At 59.8% G+C, this 27360-nt stretch overlaps 1 protein-coding gene across 1 annotated transcript in view; it reads right to left on the bottom strand.

Annotated features, from left to right (window-relative positions):
* Positions 1-27360, bottom strand: part of LOC139274681 (dynein heavy chain domain-containing protein 1) — a 454628-nt gene that overhangs the window by 44061 nt on the left and 383207 nt on the right. Inside the window, exons 31-34 of the mRNA XM_070891360.1 lie at positions 25600-26623; positions 20495-20719; positions 2265-2456; positions 704-882 (exon numbers count right to left, since the gene is read on the bottom strand). Coding sequence (XP_070747461.1) covers positions 704-882; positions 2265-2456; positions 20495-20719; positions 25600-26623 — 1620 coding nt within the window. The remainder of the gene's footprint in view (positions 1-703; positions 883-2264; positions 2457-20494; positions 20720-25599; positions 26624-27360) is intronic.

The following is a 27360-nucleotide window of genomic DNA, read 5'->3' on the forward strand; positions in this document are numbered from 1 at the left end:
TCCCTCAGTACTGCCCCCCAACAGTGCAGCGCTCCCTCAGTACTGCCCCTCCGACAGTGCGGGGCTCCCTCAGTACTGCCCCTCCGACAGTGCAGCGCTCCCTCAGTACTGCCCCCCGACAGTGCGGCGCTCCCTCAGTACTGCCCCTCCGACAGTGCGGGGCTCCCTCAGTACTGCCCCTCCGACAGTGCGGGGCTCCCTCAGTACTGCCCCTCCGACAGTGCGGCGCTCCCTCAGTACTGCCCCTCCGACAGTGCGGGGCTCCCTCAGTACTGCCCCTCGGACAGTGCGGCGCTCCCTCAGTACTGCCCCTCCGACAGTGCGGCGCTCCCTCAGTACTGCCCCTCCGACAGTGCGGCGCTCCCTCAGTACTGCCCCTCCGACAGTGCGGCGCTCCCTCAGTACTGCCCGTCCGACAGTGCGGCGCTCCCTCAGTACTGCCCCTCCGACAGTGCGGCACTCCCTCAGTACTGCCCCTCCGACAGTGCGGCACTCCCTCAGTACTGCCCCTCCGACAGTGCGGCACTCCCTCAGTACTGCCCCTCCGACAGTGCGGCACTCCCTCAGCACTGCACTGTATGTCGGCCTGGATCTTTGGGCTCAGGTCTGTGGAGTGGAGCCTGTGACTCGGAGGCGAGAGTGCTGCCCAGTGACCTACGGCCGGACGTTGCCACACACACAGTTTATCGCCCTCCCTGCCTACCTGTGTGACCTTGAGCTGGTGCTGCAGGTACAATATGTCCAATTGACGGGTCAGCTGAATGTCCTCGTCCCGCTGATTCTCAAAATGCAGCACTTCCTTGAGGAAGATTTCCTGCAGACCCGATTGGCTAATGGTGAGGTCAGTCACTCTCACCTTCTTCAGGAACGTTTGATCCAGCTCTGGAGACAGCAGGAAAAGGGATTTGAGTTTGTCAGCGTGAATTTCTGGCTATCACTTTAAATTACCACAAGAGGTGCTGTTCCCGTCGGAGCAGAGATTTAATAGATGTTGACCATTTTGAAAGGTTTTGATGGAGCAAGTCAGGAGAGGGAGTGCAGCGAAGGTTCACCAGACTGATTCCCGGGATGGTGGGACTGACCTATCAAGAAAGACTGGATCAACTGGGCTTGTATTCACTGGAGTTCAGAAGAATGAGAGGGGACCTCATAGAAACGTTTAAAATTCTGACGGGTTTAGACAGGTTAGATGCAGGAAGAATGTTCCCAATGTTGGGGAAGTCCAGAACCAGGGGACACAGTCTAAGGATAAGGGGTAAGCCATTTAGGACCGAGATGCGGAGGAACTTCTTCACCCAGAGAGTGGTGAACCTGTGGAATTCTCTACCACAGAAAGTTGTTGAGGCCAATTCACTAAATATATTCAAAAAGGAGTTAGATGAGGTCCTTACTACTCGGGGGATCAAGGGGTATGGCAAGAAAGCAGGAATGGGGTACTGAAGTTGAATGTTCAGCCATGAACTCATTGAATGGTGGTGCAGGCTCGAAGGGCCGAATGGCCTACTGCTGCACCTATTTTCTATGTTTCTATGAGACGGTTTCCTCTGCTCAGTCGGTAACCAGAGGTCGCAGAGTTAAAATCATTGGCAACAGAACCAGAGGGAAAATGAAAATTTTACTCACAGAACTTTCAAAAGACACGTGAAGATGTTTGTGAGGAGGATGAGTGTGCAGATTTCTGGGGGTAAAGCTGATTGGATCGCTGTCACAGGCACGATAGGCCCAACGGCCCCCTCCTGGGCTGGCAGGTTATAGGATCCCAAGTCCCTCATCCCTGGAACCATTCTGGTAAATCGCCTCTGCACCCTCCCCAGAATTGGCCGCAATACTCCAGTAGAATGAGTCTCAGGTTCCATCACAGGCTGTGCTGATCTGAACTGGAGCAGCAGCGGGTGAAACGAGGCTTCATTGCCCCTCGACCAAGGAGGGAGGGGTGGGTGGGGAACATCAGCCATGGTTACTGATCCTGATGATGTCCAGTCACTGCCCACATGTGGGGATGTCAGGCAATGCCAACACACTGTACCGTATGGTACAGACTGACATGGGCCGGTGAGGGGAGGGGGCTCCGTGCCAGTGGGAACTGGTCCTGGAGAAGCAATATGCTATAACCTGAGTTTGAGGAGCCAGCACCCGAGAGGGGGCAGTGACAGGAATACAACAATTAGGAGCAGGAGTCGGCCATTCGGCTCCTCAAACCCGCTCCGCCATTCGATACGATCATGGCTGATCTTCGAGCTGCGCTCCCCATGTCCGGGACTTACCTGAGCCGACGATGCAGAGGGGTAAGGAGGTGCTGAGGTACAGGCGGAACGTGGGCTTGACCTCGAATCGCTGCTTCCCGAAGGTGAGCTCCCAGGGTGACAGGTCTCCCCTCTGGGCCTTCACTCCCAGCAGCTTCTGTAACACGGGTGTGAGAGGCCGCCGCTCAATGTGTGTCACCAACACCGCCATCCCTGCAACAGAGTTAATCAACCCCGTCACCACACACACTCCACACATTCACACTCTGCACCCGCACTCAGTCCAGACAGACTTTCACCCGACAATCCCCGCTCCGTACCGCCCCAATCCCCGCTCCATACCGCCCCATACCGCCCCAATCCCCGCTCCATACCGGCCCAATCCCCGCTCCATACCGCCCCAATTCCCGCCCCATACCGCCCCAATCCCCGCTCCATACCACCCTAATCCCCGCTCCATACCACCCTAATCCCCGCTCCATACCGCCCTAATCCCTGCTCCATACCACCCCAATCCCCGCTCCATACCACCCCAATCCCCTCTCCATACCGCCCCAATCCCCACTCCATACCACCCCAATCCCCACTCCATACCACCCCAATCCCCACTCCATACCACCCCAATCCCCTCTCCATACCGCCCCAATCCCCGCTCCTTACCGCCCCAATCCCCGCTCCATACCACCCCAATCCCCTCCATACCGACCCAATCCCCGCTCCGTACCGCCCCAATCCCCGCTCCGTACCGCCCCAATCCCCGCTCCGTACCGCCCCAATCCCCGCTCCGTACCGCCCCAATCCCCGCTCCGTACCGCCCCAATCCCCGCTCCGTACCGCCCCAATCCCCGCTCCGTACCGCCCCAATCCCCGCTCCGTACCGCCCCAATCCCCGCTCCGTACCGCCCCAATCCCCGCTCCGTACCGCCCCACACAATCCTCGCTCCATACCGCCCCAATCCCCGCTCCGTACCGCCCCAATCCCGCTCCGTACCGCCCCACACAATCCCCGCTCCATACCGCCCCAAAGCCCGCTCCATACCGCCCAAATTCCCGCTCCATACCGCCCCAATCCCCACTCCATACCGCCCCAATCCCCGCTCCGTACCCCCCGAAACAATCCCTGCTCCCTACCCCCCACACAATCCCTGCTCCATACCGCCCCAATTCCTGCTCCATACCGCCCCAATCCCCGCTCCATACCGCCCCAATCCCCACTCCATACCGCCCCAATCCCCGCTCCGTACCCCCCGACACAATCCCCACTCCCTACCCCCCACACAATCCCCGCTCCATACCGCCCCAATACCCGCTCCATACCGCCCCAATCCCCGCTCCATACCACCCCAATCCCCGCTCCCAGCTCCCTACCCACCCCACAATCCCCGCTCCATACCGCCCCAATCCCCGCTCCATACCGCCCCAATCCTCACTCCATACCGCCCCAATCCTCGCTCCCTACCCCCCGACATAATCCCCGGTCCCTACCCCCCACACAATCCCCGCTCCCTACCCCCCACACAATCCCCGCTCCCTACCCCCCACACAATCCCCGCTCCATATCGCCCCAATCCCTGCTCCCTACCCCCCACACAATCCCCGCTCCCTACCCACCACACAATCCCCGCTCCATATCGCCCCAATCCCTGCTCCGTACCCCCCGAAACAATCCCTGCTCCCTACCCACCACACAATCCCCGCTCCATATCGCCCCAATCCCTGCTCCCTACCCCCCACACAATCCCCGCTCCCTACCCACCACACAATCCCCGCTCCATACCGTCCCAAACCCCGCTCCCTACCCTCCACACAATCCCCAATCCCTACCCCCCACACAATCCCCGCTCCCTACCCCCCCACACAATCCCCGCTCCCTACCCCCCGACACAATCCCCGCTCCCTATCCCCCTCCGCTCCGCCCCTTCAAAATCCCCACTCCATACCCCCCAATCCCCGCTCCCTACACCCCCACACAATCCCCGCTCTATATCCCCCCAATCCCCGCTCCCTAACCCCCCACACAATTCCCGCTCCATATCCCCCCCAATCCCCGCTCCGTACCCCCCGACACAATCCCTGCTCCCTACCCCCGACACAATCGCCGCTCCATACCGTCCCAAACCCCGCTCCCTACCCCCCACACAATCCGCGATCCCTACCCCCCACACAATCCCCGCTCCCTAACCCCCCACACAATCCCCGCTCCATACTCCCCGACACAATTCCCGCTCCATACCCCCCCACACAATTCCCGCTCCCTACCCCCCCACACAATCCCCGCTCCATACCCCCCGACACAATCCTCGTCACTACCCCCGACACAATCCCCGCTCCCTACCCCCCCAATCCTCGCTCCCTACCCCCCAATCCCAGCTCCCTACCCCAATCCCCACTCCCTGCCCCGCCAATCCCTGCTCCCTACCCCCCAATCCTCGCTCTATACCGCCCCCTATCCCCCCACACAATCCCCGCTCTATACTGCCCCAATCCCCGCTCCGTACCCCCCCTACACAATCCCCGCTCCGTACTCCCCGACACAATCCCCGCTCCCTACCCCCGGACACAATCCCCGTCACTACGCCCGACACAATCCTCGCTCCCTACCCCCCCCCAATCCCCACTCCCTGCCCCCCCAATCCTCGCTCACTACCCCCCCACACAATCCCTGCTCCCTACCCCCCCAATCCTCGCTCTATACCGCCCCCTACCCCCCACACAATCCCCGCTCTATACTGCCCCAATCCCCGCTCCCTACCACCCCAATCCCCGCTCCCTACCCCCCCCCCCACACAATCCCTGCTCCCTACCCCCCGACACAATCCCCGCTCCCTAACCCCCGACACAATCCCCGCTCCCTACCCCCCGACACAATCCCCGCTCCCTACCCCCCGACACAATCCCCGCTCACTACCCCCCCACACAATCCCTGCTCCCTACCCCCGCAATCCTCGCTCCCTACCCCCCCCCACACAATCCCCGCTCCATACCCCCCTAACCCTCGCTCTATACCACCCCCTACCCCCCCACACAATCACCGCTCTATACCCCCCCAATCCCCGCTCCCTACCCCCCCACACAATCCCCGATCCATACCCCCGACACAATCCCCGCTCCCTACCCCCCCACACAATCCCCGCTCCCTACCCCCCCACACAATCCCCGCTCCCTACCCCCCCACACAATCCCCGCTCCCTACCCCCAGACACAATCCCCGCTCCCTACCCCCCCACACAATCCCCGCTCCCTACCCCCCACACAATCCCCGCTCCCTACCCCCCCACACAATCCCCGCTCCCTACCCCCCACACAATCCCCGCTCCATACCCCCCGACACAATCCCCGCTCCCTACCCCCCCACACAATCCCCGCTCCCTACCCCCCACACAATCCCCGCTCCATATCCCCCCACACAATCTCCGCTCCCTACCGCCCCAATCCCCGCTCCCTACCGCCCCACACAATCCCCGCTCTATATCCCCTCAATCCCCACTCCCTACCCCCCCACACAATCCCCGCTCCCTACCCCACACACAATCCCCGCTCCATATCCCCCCACACAATCCCCGCTCTATATCCCCTCAATCCCCACTCCCTACCCCCCCACACAATCCCCGCTCCATACCCCCCCACACAATCCCTGCTCCATACCCCCCCACACAATCCCCGCTCCATACCCCCCCACAATCCTCGCTCCATAACCCCCCAATCCCCACTCCATACCCCCCAATGCCCGCTCCATACCCCCCAATCCCCGCTCCATACCCCCCAATCCCTGCTCCATACCCATCAATCCCCGCTCCATACCCCCCCAATCCCCGCTCCATACCCCCCAATCTCCGCTCCATACCCCCCAATCCCCGCTCCATACCCCCCCAATCCCCGCTCCATACCCCCCCAATCTCCGCTCCATACCCCCCAATCCCTGCTCCATACCCATCAATCCCCGCTCCATACCCCCACAATCCCTGCTACATACCCCACAATCCCCTCTCCATACCCCCCCAATCCCCGCTCCATACCCCCCCAATCTCCGCTCCATACCCCCCAATCCCCGCTCCATACCCCCCCAATCCCCGCTCCATACCCCCCCAATCTCCGCTCCATACCCCCCAATCCCTGCTCCATACCCATCAATCCCCGCTCCATACCCCCACAATCCCTGCTACATACCCCACAATCCCCTCTCCATACCCCCCCAATCCCCGCTCCATACCCCCCAATCCCCGCTCCATACCCCCCCAATCCCCGCTCCATACCCCCGCAATCCCCTCTCCATACCCCCCCAATCTCCGCTCCAAATCCCCCAATCCTCGCTCCCTACCCCCCCACACAATCCCCGCTCCCTACCCCCCACACAATCCCTGCTCTGTACCCCCCCACACAATCCCCGCTCTGTACCCCCCCACACAATCCCCGCTCTGTACCCCCCCACACAATCCCCGCTCTATACCGCCCCAATCCCCGCTCCCTACACCCCCACACAATCCCCGCTCTACACCCCCACACAATCCCCGCTCCCTACCCCCCCCAATCCCCACTCCCTGCCCCCCCAATCCCCGCTCCCTACCCCCCCCCACACAATCCCCGCTCCATACCCCCCACACAATCCCCGCTCCATACCCCCCACACAATCCCCGCTCCCTACCCCCCCACACAATCCCCACTCACTACCCCCCCACACAATCCCCGCTCCCTACCCCCCGACACAATCCCCGCTCACTACCCCCCCACACAATCCCCGCTCCCTACCCCCGCAATCCTCGCTCCCTACCCCCCCAATCCTCGCTCCATACCCCCCTAACCCTCGCTCTATACCACCCCCTACCCCCCCACACAATCCCCGCTCTATACTGCCCCAATCCCCACTCTGTACCCCCCCCCCACACAATCCCCGCTCTATACCGCCCCAATCCCCGCTCCCTACACCCCCACACAATCACCGCTCTATACCCCCCCAATCCTCGCTCTCTACCCCCTCAATCCCCGATCCATACCCCCGACACAATCCCCGCTCCCTACCCCCCCACACAATCCCCGATCCATACCCCCGACACAATCCCCGCTCCCTACCCCCCCACACAATCCCCGATCCATACCCCCGACACAATCCCCGCTCCCTACCCCCCCACACAATCCCTGCTCCCTACCCCCCCAATCCCCGCTCCCTACCCCCCACACAATCCCCGCTCCCTACCCCCCCACACAATCCCCGCTCCCTACCCCCCGACACAATCCCCGCTCCCCACCCCCCACACAATCCCCGATCCATACCCCCCGACACAATCCCCGCTCCCTACCCCCCGACACAATCCCCGCTCCCTACCCCCCACACAATCCCCGCTCCATATCCCCCCACACAATCCCCGCTCTATACCGCTCCAATCTCCGCTCCCTACCGCCCCACACAATCCCCGCTCTATATCCCCTCAATCCCCACTCCCTACCCCCCCACACAATCCCCGCTCCATATCCCCCCACACAATCCCCGCTCCATACCCCCCCACACAATCCCCGCTCCATACCCCCCCACACAATCCCCGCTCCATACCCCCCCACACAATCCCCGCTCTATATCCCCTCAATCCCCACTCCCTACCCCCCCACACAATCCCCACTCCCTACCCCCCCACACAATCCCCGCTCTATATCCCCTCAATCCCCACTCCCTACCCCCCCACACAATCCCCGCTCACTACCCCCCCACACAATCCCCGCTCCCTACCCCCGCAATCCTCGCTCCCTACCCCCCCAATCCTCGCTCCATACCCCCCTAACCCTCGCTCTATACCACCCCCTACCCCCCCACACAATCCCCGCTCTATACTGCCCCAATCCCCACTCTGTACCCCCCCCCCACACAATCCCCGCTCTATACCGCCCCAATCCCCGCTCCCTACACCCCCACACAATCACCGCTCTATACCCCCCCAATCCTCGCTCTCTACCCCCTCAATCCCCGATCCATACCCCCGACACAATCCCCGCTCCCTACCCCCCCACACAATCCCCGATCCATACCCCCGACACAATCCCCGCTCCCTACCCCCCCACACAATCCCCGATCCATACCCCCGACACAATCCCCGCTCCCTACCCCCCCACACAATCCCTGCTCCCTACCCCCCCAATCCCCGCTCCCTACCCCCCACACAATCCCCGCTCCCTACCCCCCCACACAATCCCCGCTCCCTACCCCCCGACACAAACCCCGCTCCCCACCCCCCACACAATCCCCGATCCATACCCCCCGACACAATCCCCGCTCCCTACCCCCCGACACAATCCCCGCTCCCTACCCCCCACACAATCCCCGCTCCATATCCCCCCACACAATCCCCACTCTATACCGCTCCAATCTCCGCTCCCTACCGCCCCACACAATCCCCGCTCTATATCCCCTCAATCCCCACTCCCTACCCCCCCACACAATCCCCGCTCCATATCCCCCCCACACAATCCCCGCTCCATATCCCCCCACACAATCCCCGCTCCATACCCCCCCACACAATCCCCGCTCCATACCCCCCCACACAATCCCCGCTCCATACCCCCCCACACAATCCCCGCTCTATATCCCCTCAATCCCCACTCCCTACCCCCCCACACAATCCCCACTCCCTACCCCCCCACACAATCCCCGCTCTATATCCCCTCAATCCCCACTCCCTACCCCCCCACACAATCCCCACTCCCTACCCCCCCCACACAATCCCCGCTCCATATCCCCCCCACACAATCCCCGCTCCATACCCCCCCACACAATCCCCGCTCCATACCCCCCCACAATCCTCGCTCCATAACCCCCAATCCCCACTCCATACCCCCCAATGCCCGCTCCATACCCCCCAATCCCCGCTCCATACCCCCCAATCCCTGCTCCATACCCATCAATCCCCGCTCCATACCCCCACAATCCCTGCTACATACCCCACAATCCCCTCTCCATACCCCCCCAATCCCCGCTCCATACCCCCCGACACAATCCCCGCTCCCTACCCCCCCACACAATCCCCGCTCTGTACCCCCCCACACAATCCCCGCTCCGTACCCCCCCACACAATCCCCGCTCTGTACCCCCCCACACAATCCCCGCTCTGTACCCCCCGACACAATCCCCGCTCTACACCCCCACACAATCCCTGCTCCCTACCCCCGCAATCCTCGCTCCCTACCCCCCCAATCCTCGCTCCATACCCCCCTAACCCTCGCTCTATACCACCCCCTACCCCCCCACACAATCCCCGCTCTATACTGCCCCAATCCCCGCTCTGTACCCCCCCCCACACAATCCCCGCTCTATACCCCCCACACAATCCCCGCTCCCTACCCCCCCACACAATCCCCGCTCCCTACCCCCCCACACAATCCCCGCTCCCTACCCCCCCACACAATCCCCGCTCCCTACCCCCAGACACAATCCCCGCTCCCTACCCCCCCACACAATCCCCGCTCCCTACCCCCCACACAATCCCCGCTCCCTACCCCCCCACACAATCCCCGCTCCCTACCCCCCACACAATCCCCGCTCCATACCCCCCGACACAATCCCCGCTCCCTACCCCCCCACACAATCCCCGCTCCCTACCCCCCACACAATCCCCGCTCCATATCCCCCCACACAATCTCCGCTCCCTACCGCCCCAATCCCCGCTCCCTACCGCCCCACACAATCCCCGCTCTATATCCCCTCAATCCCCACTCCCTACCCCCCCACACAATCCCCGCTCCCTGCCCCCCACACAATCCCCGCTCCATATCCCCCCACACAATCCCCGCTCTATATCCCCCCACACAATCCCCGCTCCCTACCCCCCCACACAATCCCCGCTCCCTACCCCCCCACACAATCCCCGCTCCCTACCCCCAGACACAATCCCCGCTCCCGACCCCCCCACACAATCCCCGCTCCCTGCCCCCCACACAATCCCCGCTCTATATCCCCTCAATCCCCACTTCCTACCGCCCCACACAATCCCCGCTCTATATCCCCTCAATCCCCACTCCCTACCCCCCCACACAATCCCCGCTCCATACCCCCCCACACAATCCCTGCTCCATACCCCCCCACACAATCCCCGCTCCATACCCCCCCACAATCCTCGCTCCATAACCCCCCAATCCCCGCTCCATACCCCCCAATGCCCGCTCCATACCCCCAATCCCCGCTCCATACCCCCCAATCCCTGCTCCATACCATCAATCCCCGCTCCATACCCCCACAATCCCTGCTACATACCCCACAATCCCCTCTCCATACCCCCCCAATCCCCGCTCCATAACCCCCCAATCTCCGCTCCATACCCCCCAATCTCCGCTCCATACCCCCCCAATCCCCGCTCCATACCCCCCCAATCTCCGCTCCATACCCCCCAATCCCTGCTCCATACCCATCAATCCCCGCTCCATACCCATCAATCCCCGCTCCATACCCCCACAATCCCTGCTACATACCCCACAATCCCCTCTCCATACCCCCCAATCCCCGCTCCATACCCCCCCAATCTCCGCTCCAAATCCCCCAATCCTCGCTCCCTACCCCCCCACACAATCCCCGCTCCCTACCCTCCACACAATCCCCGCTCTGTACCCCCCCACACAATCCCCGCTCTGTACCCCCCCACACAATCCCCGCTCTGTACCCCCCCACACAATCCCCGCTCTATACCGCCCCAATCCCCGCTCCCTACACCCCCACACAATCCCCGCTCTACACCCCCACACAATCCCCGCTCCCTACCCCCCCAATCCCCACTCCCTGCCCCCCCAATCCCCGCTCCCTACCCCCCCCACACAATCCCCGCTCCATACCCCCCACACAATCCCCGCTCCATACCCCCCACACAATCCCCGCTCCCTACCCCCCCACACAATCCCCGCTCACTACCCCCCCACACAATCCCCGCTCCCTACCCCCCGACACAATCCCCGCTCACTACCCCCCCACACAATCCCCGCTCCCTACCCCCACAATCCTCGCTCCCTACCCCCCCAATCCTCGCTCCATACCCTCCTAACCCTCGCTCTATACCACCCCCTACCCCCCCACACAATCCCCGCTCTATACTGCCCCAATCCCCACTCTGTACCCCCCCCCCACACAATCCCCGCTCTATACCGCCCCAATCCCCGCTCCCTACACCCCCACACAATCACCGCTCTATACCCCCCCAATCCTCGCTCTCTACCCCCTCAATCCCCGATCCATACCCCCGACACAATCCCCGCTCCCTACACCCCCACACAATCCCCGATCCATACCCCCGACACAATCCCCGCTCCCTACCCCCCCACACAATCCCCGATCCATACCCCCGACACAATCCCCGCTCCCTACCCCCCCACACAATCCCTGCTCCCTACCCCCCCAATCCCCGCTCCCTACCCCCCACACAATCCCCGCTCCCTACCCCCCCACACAATCCCCGCTCCCTACCCCCCGACACAATCCCCGCTCCCTACCCCCCCACACAATCCCCGATCCATACCCCCCGACACAATCCCCGCTCCCTACCCCCCGACACAATCCCCGCTCCCTATCCCCCACACAATCCCCGCTCCATATCCCCCCACACAATCCCCGCTCTATACCGCCCCAATCTCCGCTCCCTACCGCCCCACACAATCCCCGCTCTATATCCCCTCAATCCCCACTCCCTACCCCCCCACACAATCCCCGCTCCATATCCCCCCCACACAATCCCCGCTCCATACCCCCCCACACAATCCCCGCTCTATACCGCCCCAATCTCCGCTCCCTACCCCCCCACACAATCCCCGCTCTATATCCCCTTAATCCCCACTCCCTACCCCCCCACACAATCCCCACTCCCTACCCCCCCACACAATCCCCGCTCCATATCCCCCCCACACAATCCCCGCTCCATACCCCCCCACACAATCCCCGCTCCATACCCCCCCACAATCCTCGCTCCATAACCCCCCAATCCCCACTCCATACCCCCCAATGCCCGCTCCATACCCCACAATCCCCGCTCCATACCCTCCAATCCCTGCTCCATACCCCACAATCCCCTCTCCATACCCCCCCAATCCCCGCTCCATACCCCTCAATCCCCACTCCCTACCCCCCCACACAATCCCCGCTCCATATCCCCCCACACAATCCCCGCTCCATACCCCCCCACACAATCCCCGCTCCATACCCCCCCACACAATCCCCACTCCCTACACCCCCACACAATCCCCGCTCTATATCCCCTCAATCCCCACTCCCTACCCCCCCACACAATCCCCACTCCCTACCCCCCCACACAATCCCCGCTCCATATCCCCCCCACACAATCCCCGCTCCATACCCCCCCACACAATCCCCGCTCTATACCGCCCCAATCTCCGCTCCCTACCCCCCCACACAATCCCCGCTCTATATCCCCTCAATCCCCACTCCCTACCCCCCCACACAATCCCCACTCCCTACCCCCCCACACAATCCCCGCTCCATATCCCCCCCACACAATCCCCGCTCCATACCCCCCCACACAATCCCCGCTCCATACCCCCCCACAATCCTCGCTCCATCACCCCCCAATCCCCACTCCATACCCCCCAATGCCCGCTCCATACCCCACAATCCCCGCTCCATACCCTCCAATCCCTGCTCCATACCCATCAATCCCCGCTCCATACCCCCACAATCCCTGCTACATACCCCACAATCCCCTCTCCATACCCCCCCAATCCCCGCTCCATACCCCCCAATCCCCGCTCCATACCCCCGCAATCCCCGCTCCATACCCCCCGACACAATCCCCGCTCCCTACCCCCCACACAATCCCCGCTCCATATCCCCCCACACAATCCCCGCTCGAAACCGCCCCAATCTCCGCTCCCTACCGCCCCACACAATCCCCGCTCTATATCCCCTCAATCCCCACTCCCTACCCCCCCACACAATCCCCGCTCCATATCCCCCCACACAATCCCCGCTCCATACCCCCCCACACAATCCCCGCTCCATACCCCCCCACACAATCCCCACTCCCTACACCCCCACACAATCCCCGCTCTATATCCCCTCAATCCCCACTCCCTACCCCCCCACACAATCCCCACTCCCTACCCCCCCACACAATCCCCGCTCCATACCCCCCCACAATCCTCGCTCCATAACCCCCCAATCCCCACTCCATACCCCCCAATGCCCGCTCCATACCCCCCAATCCCCGCTCCATACCCCCCAATCCCTGCTCCATACCCATCAATCCCCGCTCCATACCCCCACAATCCCTGCTACATACCCCACAATCCCCTCTCCATACCCCCCCAATCCCCGCTCCATACCCCCCAATCCCCGCTCCATACCCCCGCAATCCCCGCTCCATACCGCCCCCAATCCTCGCTCCCTACCCCCCCACACAATCCCCGCTCCCTACCCCCCCACACAATCCCCGCTCTGTACCCCCCCACACAATCCCCGCTCTGTACCCCCCCACACAATCCCCGCTCTGTACCCCCCCACACAATCCCCGCTCTGTACCCCCCACACAATCCCCGCTCCCTACACACCCACACAATCCCCGCTCCATACCCCCCACACAATCCCCGCTCCCTACCCCCCCACACAATCCCCGCTCCCTACCCCCTCACACAATCCCCGCTCCTTACCCCCCCACACAATCCCCGCTCCCTACCCCCAGACACAATCCCCGCTCCCTACCCCCCCACACAATCCCCGCTCCCTACCCCCCACACAATCCCCGCTCCCTACTCCCCCACACAATCCCCGCTCCCTACCCCCCACACAATCCCCGCTCCATACCCCCCGACACAATCCCCGCTCCCTACCCCCCCACACAATCCCCGCTCCCTACCCCCCACACAATCCCCGCTCCATATCCCCCCACACAATCTCCGCTCCCTACCGCCCCAATCCCCGCTCCCTACCGCCCCACACAATCCCCGCTCTATATCCCCTCAATCCCCACTCCCTACCCCCCCACACAATCCCCGCTCCCTGCCCCCCACACAATCCCCGCTCCATATCCCCCCACACAATCCCCGCTCTATATCCCCCCACACAATCCCCGCTCCCTACCCCCCCACACAATCCCCGCTCCCTACCCCCAGACACAATCCCTGCTCCCTACCCCCCCACACAATCCCCGCTCCCTGCCCCCCACACAATCCCCGCTCTATATCCCCTCAATCCCCACTCCCTACCGCCCCACACAATCCCCGCTCTATATCCCCTCAATCCCCACTCCCTACCCCCCCACACAATCCCCGCTCCATACCCCCCCACACAATCCCTGCTCCATACCCCCCCACACAATCCCCGCTCCATACCCGCCCACAATCCTCGCTCCATAACCCCCCAATCCCCGCTCCATACCCCCCAATGCCCGCTCCATACCCCCCAATCCCCGCTCCATACCCCCCAATCCCTGCTCCATACCCATCAATCCCCGCTCCATACCCCCACAATCCCTGCTACATACCCCACAATCCCCTCTCCATACCCCCCCAATCCCCGCTCCATACCCCCCAATCCCCGCTCCATACCCCCGCAATCCCCGCTCCATACCCCCCGACACAATCCCCGCTCCCTACCCCCCGACACAATCCCCGCTCCCTACCCCCCACACAATCCCCGCTCCATATCCCCCCACACAATCCCCGCTCTATACCGCCCCAATCTCCGCTCCCTACCGCCCCACACAATCCCCGCTCTATATCCCCTCAATCCCCACTCCCTACCCCCCCACACAATCCCCGCTCCATATCCCCCCACACAATCCCCGCTCCATACCCCCCCACACAATCCCCGCTCCATACCCCCCCACACAATCCCCACTCCCTACACCCCCACACAATCCCCGCTCTATATCCCCTCAATCCCCACTCCCTACCCCCCCACACAATCCCCGCTCCATTTCCCCCCACACAATCCCCGCTCCATACCCCCCCACACAATCCCCGCTCCATACCCCCCCACAATCCTCGCTCCATAACCCCCCAATCCCCACTCCATACCCCCCAATGCCCGCTCCATACCCCCCAATCCCCGCTCCATACCCCCCAATCCCTGCTCCATACCCATCAATCCCCGCTCCATACCCCCACAATCCCTGCTACATACCCCACAATCCCCTCTCCATACCCCCCCAATCCCCGCTCCATACCCCCCAATCCCCGCTCCATACCGCCCCCAATCCTCGCTCCCTACCCCCCCACACAATCCCCGCTCCCTACCCCCCCACACAATCCCCGCTCTGTACCCCCCCACACAATCCCCGCTCTGTACCCCCCCACACAATCCCCGCTCTGTACCCCCCCACACAATCCCCGCTCTGTACCCCCCACACAATCCCCGCTCCCTACACCCCCACACAATCCCCGATCCATACCCCCCACACAATCCCCGCTCCCTACCCCCCCACACAATCCCCGCTCCCTACCCCCCCACACAATCCCCGCTCCCTACCCCCCCACACAATCCCCGCTCCCTACCCCCAGACACAATCCCCGCTCCCTACCCCCCCACACAATCCCCGCTCCCTACCCCCCACACAATCCCCGCTCCCTACCCCCCCACACAATCCCCGCTCCCTACCCCCCACACAATCCCCGCTCCATACCCCCCGACACAATCCCCGCTCCCTACCCCCCCACACAATCCCCGCTCCCTACCCCCCACACAATCCCCGCTCCATATCCCCCCACACAATCTCCGCTCCCTACCGCCCCAATCCCCGCTCCCTACCGCCCCACACAATCCCCACTCTATATCCCCTCAATCCCCACTCCCTACCCCCCCACACAATCCCCGCTCCCTGCCCCCCACACAATCCCCGCTCCATATCCCCCCACACAATCCCCGCTCTATATCCCCCCACACAATCCCCGCTCCCTACCCCCCCACACAATCCCCGCTCCCTACCCCCCACACAATCCCCGCTCCCTACCCCCAGACACAATCCCCGCTCCCTACCGCCCCACACAATCCCCGCTCCCTGCCCCCCACACAATCCCCGCTCTATATCCCCTCAATCCCCACTCCCTACCGCCCCACACAATCCCCGCTCTATATCCCCTCAATCCCCACTCCCTACCCCCCCACACAATCCCCGCTCCATACCCCCCCACACAATCCCTGCTCCATACCCCCCCACACAATCCCCGCTCCATACCCCCCCACAATCCTCGCTCCATAACCCCCCAATCCCCGCTCCATACCCCCCAATGCCCGCTCCATACCCCCCAATCCCCGCTCCATACCCCCCAATCCCTGCTCCATACCCATCAATCCCCGCTCCATACCCCCACAATCCCTGCTACATACCCCACAATCCCCTCTCCATACCCCCCCAATCCCCGCTCCATACCCCCCAATCCCCGCTCCATACCCCCGCAATCCCCGCTCCATACCCCCCAACACAATCCCCGCTCCCTACCCCCCGACACAATCCCCGCTCCCTACCCCCCACACAATCCCCGCTCCATATCCCCCCACACAATCCCCGCTCTATACCGCCCCAATCTCCGCTCCCTACCGCCCCACACAATCCCCGCTCTATATCCCCTCAATCCCCACTCCCTACCCCCCCACACAATCCCCGCTCCATACCCCCCCACACAATCCCCGCTCCATACCCCCCCACACAATCCCCACTCCCTACACCCCCACACAATCCCCGCTCTATATCCCCTCAATCCCCACTCCCTACCCCCCCACACAATCCCCACTCCCTACCCCCCCACACAATCCCCGCTCCATATCCCCCCCACACAATCCCCGCTCCATACCCCCCCACACAATCCCCGCTCCATACCCCCCCACAATCCTCGCTCCATAACCCCCCAATCCCCACTCCATACCCCCCAATGCCCGCTCCATACCCCCCAATCCCCGCTCCATACCCCCCAATCCCTGCTCCATACCCATCAATCCCCGCTCCATACCCCCACAATCCCTGCTACATACCCCACAATCCCCTCTCCATACCCCCCCAATCCCCGCTCCATACCCCCCAATCCCCGCTCCATACCCCCGCAATCCCCGCTCCATACCCCCCGACACAATCCCCGCTCCCTACCCCCCGACACAATCCCCGCTCCCTACCCCCCACACAATCCCCGCTCCATATCCCCCCACACAATCCCCGCTCTATACCGCCCCAATCTCCGCTCCCTACCGCCCCACACAATCCCCGCTCTATATCCCCTCAATCCCCACTCCCTACCCCCCCACACAATCCCCGCTCCATATCCCCCCACACAATCCCCGCTCCATACCCCCCCACACAATCCCCGCTCCATACCCCCCCACACAATCCCCACTCCCTACACCCCCACACAATCCCCGCTCTATATCCCCTCAATCCCCACTCCCTACCCCCCCACACAATCCCCACTCCCTACCCCCCCACACAATCCCCGCTGCATATCCCCCCCACACAATCCCCGCTCCATACCCCCCCACACAATCCCCGCTCCATACCCCCCCACAATCCTCGCTCCATAACCCCCCAATCCCCACTCCATACCCCCCAATGCCCGCTCCATACCCCCCAATCCCCGCTCCATACCCCCCAATCCCTGCTCCATACCCATCAATCCCCGCTCCATACCCCCACAATCCCTGCTACATACCCCACAATCCCCTCTCCATACCCCCCCAATCCCCGCTCCATACCCCCCAATCCCCGCTCCATACCCCCGCAATCCCCGCTCCATACCGCCCCCAATCCTCGCTCCCTACCCCCCCACACAATCCCCGCTCCATACCCCCCCACACAATCCCCGCTCTGTACCCCCCCACACAATCCCCGCTCTGTACCCCCCCACACAATCCCCGCTCTGTACCCCCCACACAATCCCCGCTCTGTACCCCCCCACACAATCCCCGCTCTGTACCCCCCCACACAATCCCCACTCCCTACACCCCCACACAATCCCCGCTCTACACCCCCACACAATCCCTGCTCCCTACCCCCGCAATCCTCGCTCCCTACCCCCCCAATCCTCGCTCCATACCCCCCTAACCCTCGCTCTATACCACCCCCTACCCCCCCACACAATCCCCGCTCTATACTGCCCCAATCCCCGCTCTGTACCCCCCCCCCCACACAATCCCCGCTCTATACCGCCCCAATCCCCGCTCCCTACACCCCCACACAATCCCCGATCCATACCCCCGACACAATCCCCGCTCCCTACCCCCCGACACAATCCCCGCTCCCTACCCCCCACACAATCCCCGCTCCCTACCCCCCCACACAATCCCCGCTCCCTAACCCGACACAATCCCCTCTCCATACCCCCCCAATCCCCGCTCCATACCTCCCCAATCCCCGCTCCATACCCCCGCAATCCCCGCTCCATACCGCCCCCAATCCTCGCTCCCTACCCCCCGACACAATCCCCGCTCCATACCCCCCACACAATCCCCGCTCCATACCCCCCCACACAATCCCCGCTCCCTACCCTCCCACACAATCCCCGCTCCCTACCCCCCCACACAATCCCCGCTCCATAACCCCCCACACAATCCCCGCTCCCTACCCTCCCACACAATCCCAGCTCAATATCCCCCAATTCCCGCTCCATACCCCCCAATTCCCACTCCATACCCCCCCAATCCCCGCTCCATACCCCCCCAATCCCCACTCCATACCCCCCAAATCCCCGCTCCATACCCCCCGATCCATACCCCCCCAATTCCCGCTCCATATCCCCACAATTCCCGCTCCATACCCCCCGATCCCCGCTCCATACCCCCCCAATTCCCGCTCCATATCCCCACAATTCCTGCTCCATAACCCCCCAATCCCCGCTCCATACCCCCCCAATCAACGCTCCCTACCCCCAATCCCCACTCCATACCCCCCTCAATCCCCGCTCCATAACCTCCCACGCAATCCCCGCTCCATACCCCCCCAATCCCCAGTCCATACCCCCCCAATCCCCGCTCCATAACCCCCCACGCAATCCCCGCTCCATACCCCCCAATCCCCGCTCCATAACCCCCCACGCAATCCCCGCTCCATACCCCCCCAATCCCCGCTCCATACCCCCCCAATCCCCGCTCCAACCCCCCCAAATCCCCGCTCCCTACCCCCCCAATCCCCACTCCATACCCCCCCAATCCCCGCTCCATACCCCCCCACACAATCCCCGCTCCATACCCCCCCCAATCCCTGCTCCATACCCCCCCAATCCCCGCTCCATACCCCCGACACAATCCCCGCTCCATACCCCCCAATCCCCACTCCATACCCCCAATCCCCGCTCCATACCCCCCCAATCCCGCTCCATACCCCCCCAATTCCCGCTCCATACCCCAATTCCCGCTCAATACCCCCACAATTCCCGCTCAATACCCCCACAATTCCCGCTCAATACCCCCACAATTCCCGCTCAATACCCCCACAATCCAGTCAAATGGTTGTGGGTTCAAGTCCCACTCCAGAGATTTGAGCACAAAAACCTAGGCTGGCACTGGTACTGAGGGAGCGCCGCACTGTCGGAGGGGCAGTACTGAGGGAGCGCCGCACTGTCGGAGGGGCAGTACTGAGGGAGCGCCGCACTGTCGGAGGGGCAGTACTGAGGGAGCGCCGCACTGTCGGAGGGGCAGTACTGAGGGAGTACCACACTGTCGGAGGGGCGGTACTGAGGGAGTGCTGCACTGTCGGAGGGGCAGTACTGAGGGAGTGCCACACTGTCGGAGGGGCAGTACTGAGCGAGCGCAGCATTGTCGGAGGGGCAGTACTGAGGGAGTGCCGCACTGTAGGGAGGGGCCGTCTTTTGGATGAGACATTAAACTGAGGCACCGTCTGCCCTCTCAGGCCGATGTAAAAGATCCTATGGCACTATTTGAATAAGAGCAGGGGAGTTCTCCCCGATGTCCTGGGACCAATATTTATCCCTCAACCAACATCACTAAAACAGATGATCTGGTCAGTATCACATCGCTGTGTGTGGGACCTTGCTGTGTGCTAATTGGCTGCTGCGTTTCCCACAGTGATTACACTTCAAAAGTACTCCATTGGCTGTAACTCGCTTTGGGAGGTCCGGTGGTCGTGAAAGGCGCTATATAAATGAAAGTCTTCCTTTCTCCCCATTCCATATCTCCCCCTGTAATTATCTTCTGCCCCGTTCCAATTACCCCCCCCTCTGTGAGCCCAGAGTCGAGGTCAGGTCGCTGGTGACGGACGCCCGCTGCGCCTGCCTCTGAGCATTTGGAGGCCATGGATGGAGGTCGAGTGCAGCCTGTCTTGTCCCCAGTATCTCACCATTGAAGGCTGCCGTCAGGAGAATGTGGTCCAGGTTATCATTGGTGATGCAGTGGATCCAAAGGTTATTGGGCGGTTTCTCCGTTATCGACTCGGGAATCCAGTCGATCTCTCCATCCTCGTCAGGACTGAGGCCGTCCAGTATGCTGCCTGGAGCTTTGTCTGCTGCAGGTTCTAGCAAATCGCTGCTGCTGGAGTCATCCTCTTCGGCTAAAGGGTTTTTGGCTAAATCGGCAACAGAATGACCTGGGTTTTATTTGTGTAATATCACCCAGAGTGAGATCCTTTGTAACAAAACCCATTTGTAACAAAACCCCTTGTATAGAAACATCCTAATAATAAAGCCTTGTAAACTCATAATAAGATCCCTGCAATGTATAAAACATAAACATAAGAATTAGGAACAGGAGTAGGCCATCTAGCCCCTCGAGCCTGCTCCGCCATTCAATAAGATCATGGCTGATCTGGCCGTGGACTCAGCTCCACTTACCCGCCCGCTCCCCGTAACCCTTAATTCCCTTATTGGTTAAAAATCTATCTATCTGTGACTTGAATACATTCAATGAGCTAGCCTCAACTGCTTCCTTGGGCAGAGAATTCCACAGATTCACAACCCTCTGGGAGAAGAAATTCCCTCCCAACTCGGTTTTAAATTGGCTCCCCCGTATTTTGAGGCTGTGCCCCCTAGTTCTAGTCTCCCCGACCAGTGGAAACAACCTCTCTGCCTCTATCTTGTCTATCCCTTTCATTATTTTAAATGTTTCTAGAAGATCACCCCTCATCCTTCTGAACTCTAACGAGTAAAGAACCAGTCTACTCAATCTATCATCATAGGGTAACCCCCTCATCTCCGGAATCAGCCTAGTGAATCGCCTCTGTACCCCCTCCAAAGCTAGTATATCCTTCCTTAAGTAAGGTGACCAAAACTGCACGCAGTACTCCAGGTGCGGCCTCACCAATACCCTGTACAGTTGCAGCAACACCTCCCTGCTTTTGTACTCCATCCCTCTCGCAATGAAGGCCAACATTCCATTCGCCTTCCTGATTACCTGCTGCACCTGCAAACTAACTTTTTGGGATTCATGCACAAGGACCCCAGGTCCCTCTGCACCACAGCATGTTGTAATTTCTCCCCATTCAAATAATATTCCCTTTTACTGTTTTTTTTCCCAAGGTGGATGACCTCACATTTTCCGACATTGTATTCCATCTGCCAAACCTTAGCCCATTCACTTAACCTATCTAAATCTCTTTGCAGCCTCTCTGTGTCCTCTACACAACCCGCTTTCCCACTAATCTTTGTGCCATCTGCAAATTTTGTTACATTACACTCTGTCCCCTCTTCCAGGTCATCTATGTATATTGTAAACAGTTGTGGTCCCAGCACCGATCCCTGTGGCACACCACTAACCACCGATTTCCAATCCGAAAAGGACCCATTTATCCCGACTCTCTGCTTTCTGTTAGCCAGCCAATTCTCTATCCATGCTTATACATTTCCTCTGACTCCGCGTACCTTTATCTTCTGCAGTAACCTTTTGTGTGGCACCTTATCGAATGCCTTTTGGAAATCTAAATACACCACATCCATCGGTACACCTCTATCCACCATGCTCGTTATATCCTCAAAGAATTCCAGTAAATTAGTTAAACATGATTTCCCCTTCATGAATCCATGTTGCGTCTGCTTGATTGCACTATTCCTATCTAGATGTCCCGCTATTTCTTCCTTAATGATAGTTTCAAGCATTTTCCCCACTACAGATGTTAAACTAACTGGCCTATAGTTATTTGCTTTTTGTCTGCCCCCTCTTTTAAACAGTGGTGTTACATTAGCTGCTTTCCAATCCGCTGATACCTCCCCAGAGTCCAGAGAATTTTGGTAGATTATAATGAATGCATCTGCTATAACTTCCGCCATCTCTTTTAATACCCTGGGATGCATTTCATCAGGACCAGGGGACTTGTCTACCTTGAGTCCCATTAGCTGTCCAGCACTACCCCCCCTAGTGATAGTGATTGTCTCAAGGTCCTCCCTTCCCACATTCCTGTGACCAGCAATTTCTGGCATGGTTTCTGTGTCTTCCACTGTGAAGACCGAAGCAAAATAATTGTTTAAGGTCTCAGCCATTTCCACATTTCCCATTTATGCACCCGTGAGCATGCTCACAGGTTTGTCGAGCTGTTGGCTGCTCCTGGGCCTGGCCAAGGGGCCATCAGCCGGTCCAGACAGCGGGCGGTCGAGGGGCTCGTTCAGCCCGACTGCCTGCCTCTCTTCTTTGGTTATGTCCGAGGCAGGGTGTCCCTGGAGATGGAACACGCGGTGTCCATCAGTTCGCTCGCAGCCTTCCACCAGAGGTGGGCGCCGGAGGGACTGGAGTGCATCATTTCAACAGGGAACATAATTTTAATTTAATTTGATTTGTCAAGGTTCCCTTTCATGTTTATTAGCTAATTTGTGGATTTTTGTGCCCTTACAAAAGGGAGCACTTGAATTAACGTTATACCAGAAATAGTTGTAGAGCTGTTGAGTTGGGAGTGGCTTAGCAAGTCACGTGATGTTCACAAGACTCAATAAAACCCCAGCCAGTTAGGTTCGGGGGATCCACGATGGGGCAGGTGATTGTGAGCCTGGCAGATGAAACGGTAATGTGTCGTGTGATTGCTATTCAGAACTAGTTGGTTTATTAGCAGAAGTTTAACAATGTGTTGCTATGAATTTTTAGCAAAGAACCCATGAAGCAAATACTTTACAGCACCTGATAATAAAAACCCATTACAGGACATCCTGTAATAACACCCATTTATAATGAAACTGCTACAAGCAAAACCCTCTATAATGCAACACACTAATAAATGTCCTTTAGATTGACACCCCTTTACGATCACCCTATTAGTAAATCCAATGAAGCCCTATAATAATGTACTTACGTACAACTTGGGCAGATAAATTGCAGAATATATTCAACTTTGGGAAATATAATGAACTAAAAGATTGTGGTGTAAAACCTGACAAACCTTGCTTCCCATTCAGTGCCCTGGTGCCTCCCGCTCTTCAGTGAGTAGCGAATGTGGGCGATAACTCAGCGGGCACAGCTCTGACCCATCCTGCCACCTCTCACCGGACGGGCGGGCGGGCAGTGAGCAGCTGACCAGGGGCCGGAGCAGAAACTGGTTCCGATCTGTCAGGCTCACTGGCTTGCTGTTGCTGTGTGTGGGAGCTTGCTGTGCGCAAATTGGCTGCCGCATTTCCCACATTACAACAGTGACTACACTTCAAAAGTACTTCATTGGCTGTAAAGCGTTTTAAGACGTCCGGTGGTGTGAAAGGCACTATATAAATGCTGTGTCTGAACACTGGAAGTGTAGGGTTGCCATTGGAAACACACATAGATAGATGGAATGGGAATGGGTCCAGAGAATTACAGAGCCACCGAGTGGTACTGGGAGTGTATAAGGCACAGTGAGTATCCTAGCCTGCTCTGCTCAAGGGGCTCAGACAACACATTAAAGACAATCAGGTTGGACAGAGCAAGAGTGCTCAGTGGACAAGGGAGGAATGTGCCGGGCTGTGGGGAAAGAGCAGCGATGGGACTGATTGGATCGCTCTCTCGCAGAGCCAGCACAGGCACGATGGGCCGAATGGCCTCCTGTGCTGCGTGATTCGATGGGCCGAATGGCCACCTGTGCTGCGTGATTCGATGGGCCGAATGGCCACCTGTGCTGCGTGATTCGATGGAACACAGAGGCTGATAAGTGGACCTTCCTTCCTGTAACGACCCCACTGGTGACCATGGACGGGGGAGTAGGTAAATACCCTTTACTCAACCTCTGTTGCTCCGACCCCCCCCCCACCCAACAAATGGTTCAAGTTACAGTTTGGAAGACAAAAGCCAAACACTGCGGATGCTGGAAATCTGAAATAAAATCAGAAAGTGCAGGTCAGGCATGCTGAGTATTTCCAGCATTGACAGTTTAGAAGAGGTTATTTGACCCATCTCATCAACATTTCCTGAGATATGGGCGTCGCTGGCAAAGCCAGCATTTATTGCCCATCCCTAATGGGCTGCTGGGAGCGGGTTTGATACAACGGACGGGTCACTTCAGGGGGCAGTGAGGAGTTAACCACGTTAGTGTGGGACTGGAGTCACGTGTAGGCCCAGCCTGGCTAAGGGCGACAGGCTTCCTTCCCTGAAGGCCATCAGTGAACCAGCTGGGTTTTTACCGCACTCCGACAGTTTCAGGGTCAGTTACTGGGATCAGGTTTTGATTTCCACAAATGTTTTTTTAAAACTGAATTCAAATTCTCAAACTGCCCCGGTAGGATTTGAACTCACGTTCTCCAGAATACTGGTCCACGACATCACCACTGCACTAGTACACCCCTTATCGGGGCTGAATGAATCTATCTAATGGGAGAGAGAGATTCGGTAAATGAGGTCCAGTTGCATGAGAGAGGCGGAGGGCAGTGTACAGATGTTGCTGGAGTAGGGGCTGCTCAAAACACATCTGGATGGTGTGTGTTGGGGGGGGGTCGGAGGTACTGGGGTCAACGCGGGAGGGGGGTACTGGGGTCAACGGGGTGGGGGGGGTTTACAGCCCCTCACAGGGGCGAGAGAGAGGAGCCTGGAGTATCGGGGATTTCAGGGTTGGAGGAAAGGTTAAGGGAGTCGGGATTGTTTAATCTGGAAACGAGGAGACTTTGAGGTGACCAGATTGAGGTTTGCCAGATGCTGAGAGGCATGGCCCAGGGTGGTAAAGGGTCCCAATCCCAGGGGAGACCAGTGCCTGCACTGACCAGAGGAGTCAGGGAGCTCGGACCCCATGGGGAAGTCTCGGGATGGGTGAAGAGCAGGGATTGGTCCCTTCCTCCTGACCTTGTGTCTGGGGATGATCTCCCTGAGCTGGTGAGGTGAGGGACAGCGTGTGCGTTTGTTGCCGAGGAGCTGCTTGGGCTATGTTGCCGGAGATGGAATGGGACGGTATACCCAGTCTGACCCTGATGGGACGAGGGGCCCACTCACTCTTCGCCCGATCCCTCGTGCCGTTTCTGTAAAGTGACCACGAGAACACCCTTTGACCCTCGACCCCGAGCTTGACCTTACCTGGCACTCCCAGCACCTCTCGCTCCAGTTGTGGGCCACCGCCATCTTGGACCACCTGGATCCACATCATCAACTGGTGGTCTGGGTTGACAAAGAGTGGCCACGGGAGTGGGCAGCATCTGACCAGGACCCGGGTGAGCAGAACATTGACCCTGGCTGTGGCATTGACCGGAAGCTTGGCCTGGTTCCATTTTAACTGCTCCCCCAGGGAGCTCAGGATGTCCAGGAGCAGGAAGTCGCAGCGGATTGGGATGAAAGCAGGAACTCGTTGATGGTCTGAGTCTGACGTGACCTTTCCCTCAGAGGCGGGCGATGTCTTCACGCTCAGCAACTTCACAAGTTCCTTTCGAGCATCTTCTGGCTCCATCTGTATCTCTCCGGTGTAGCAAGCTACCATCCACTTCTCCAAGAGCTCCTGCCTCACCTTTTCCTCGAAGGGGCCGAAGTAAATGATGGCAGCTGCCGTCAGCAGCCCGTCGCCTGAAACGGTGATCCGTCTGTCCTTTGACTGCCGCAAGGCCTCGTCCCACTCAAACTGGTGAGGGACCAGCACTTGAATCAGGTCTTCGGCTATTTCCAACTCCTTGTGGCACTTCTCCATCTCGGCCAAATACCCATCTTCCTCCTCTTTCAGCCTGCGCAGCGCGTCCTGCTCCTTCAACTGCACAAGCCGGAGGATGTCCGTGTTGCTGAAGTCGGTCACAGAGTCCGACAGGTAGTTATCTCCGTCTTCCCGCAGTAAGTCCACCAAAGTTTTCTTCATTTCAAAGGTCTTTTTCCTCAGCACACCGAGTCTGGTCTGTGCGGCGTTGATGCGGGACTGGTAACTGTTGACGAAGGCGGGGGTGTACTCCCGGGTGATGGTAGCGTAGTAGTAGATGGCGAGAATCCACAGACTGAAGGACTCCACGGCCTTACTGGCCTCGCGCACCACAGCGGGCTGGAATTCCGGCTGTTTGACAATCTCACCCAGAGCCTTGAACAGGCAGTCCGGAATATTCTCCTTGTCGTAAAATTCCAAATCCTACACAAGAAGAATTTGTAAAAGTTAAGAGACATTTATTCCAGGACACTTGGAGTAGGGCCATCTGCCATCCCAGACTTGGAGTCTTGGCGGAGGCTTTCAGGATACTCCTGGGATTGCGATGCCAGTGGGACAGATAATGAACATCCCAAGACTCAGATCCTGCTCTCACCTCCTCGAACACCTCTGTCACACTGCCCCATACCGACCGCTCTCACCTGTAAGGTAGACTTTCCACGTCTTCACCTGTGGAGAGGTAGCTGCCCGCTGCCCACTCATAATCGATGGGCCGAGTGTCGTGGGCACTGCTGTACCAATGGCAGCAACTCGCCAAGGCTTCTTCGGCAGCACCTCCCAAACTCGCGACCTCTACCGCCTAGAAGGACAAGGGCAGCAGGTGCATGGGAACACCACCACCTCCACGTTCCCCTCCCAGTCACACACCATCCTGACTGGGAAATATATCGGCCGTTCCTTCATCGTCGCTGGGTCACAATCCTGGAACTCCCTCCCTAACAGCACTGTGGGAGCACCTTCACCACACGGACTGCAGCGGTTCAAGAAGGCGGCTCACCACCACCTTCTCAAGGGGCAATTAGGGATGGGCAATAAATGCCAGCCTAGCCCACGACTCCCACATCCCAGAACGAATAAAAAATTTCCCTGGTTTCCCTCTCTTGCCATTCTTAAATAACGGAGTGACATGTGCAATTTTCCAATCTAAAGGAACAGTTCCT

This window comes from Pristiophorus japonicus, chromosome 10 (genome assembly GCF_044704955.1).
Source record: "Pristiophorus japonicus isolate sPriJap1 chromosome 10, sPriJap1.hap1, whole genome shotgun sequence".
NCBI lineage: Eukaryota > Metazoa > Chordata > Chondrichthyes > Pristiophoridae > Pristiophorus > Pristiophorus japonicus.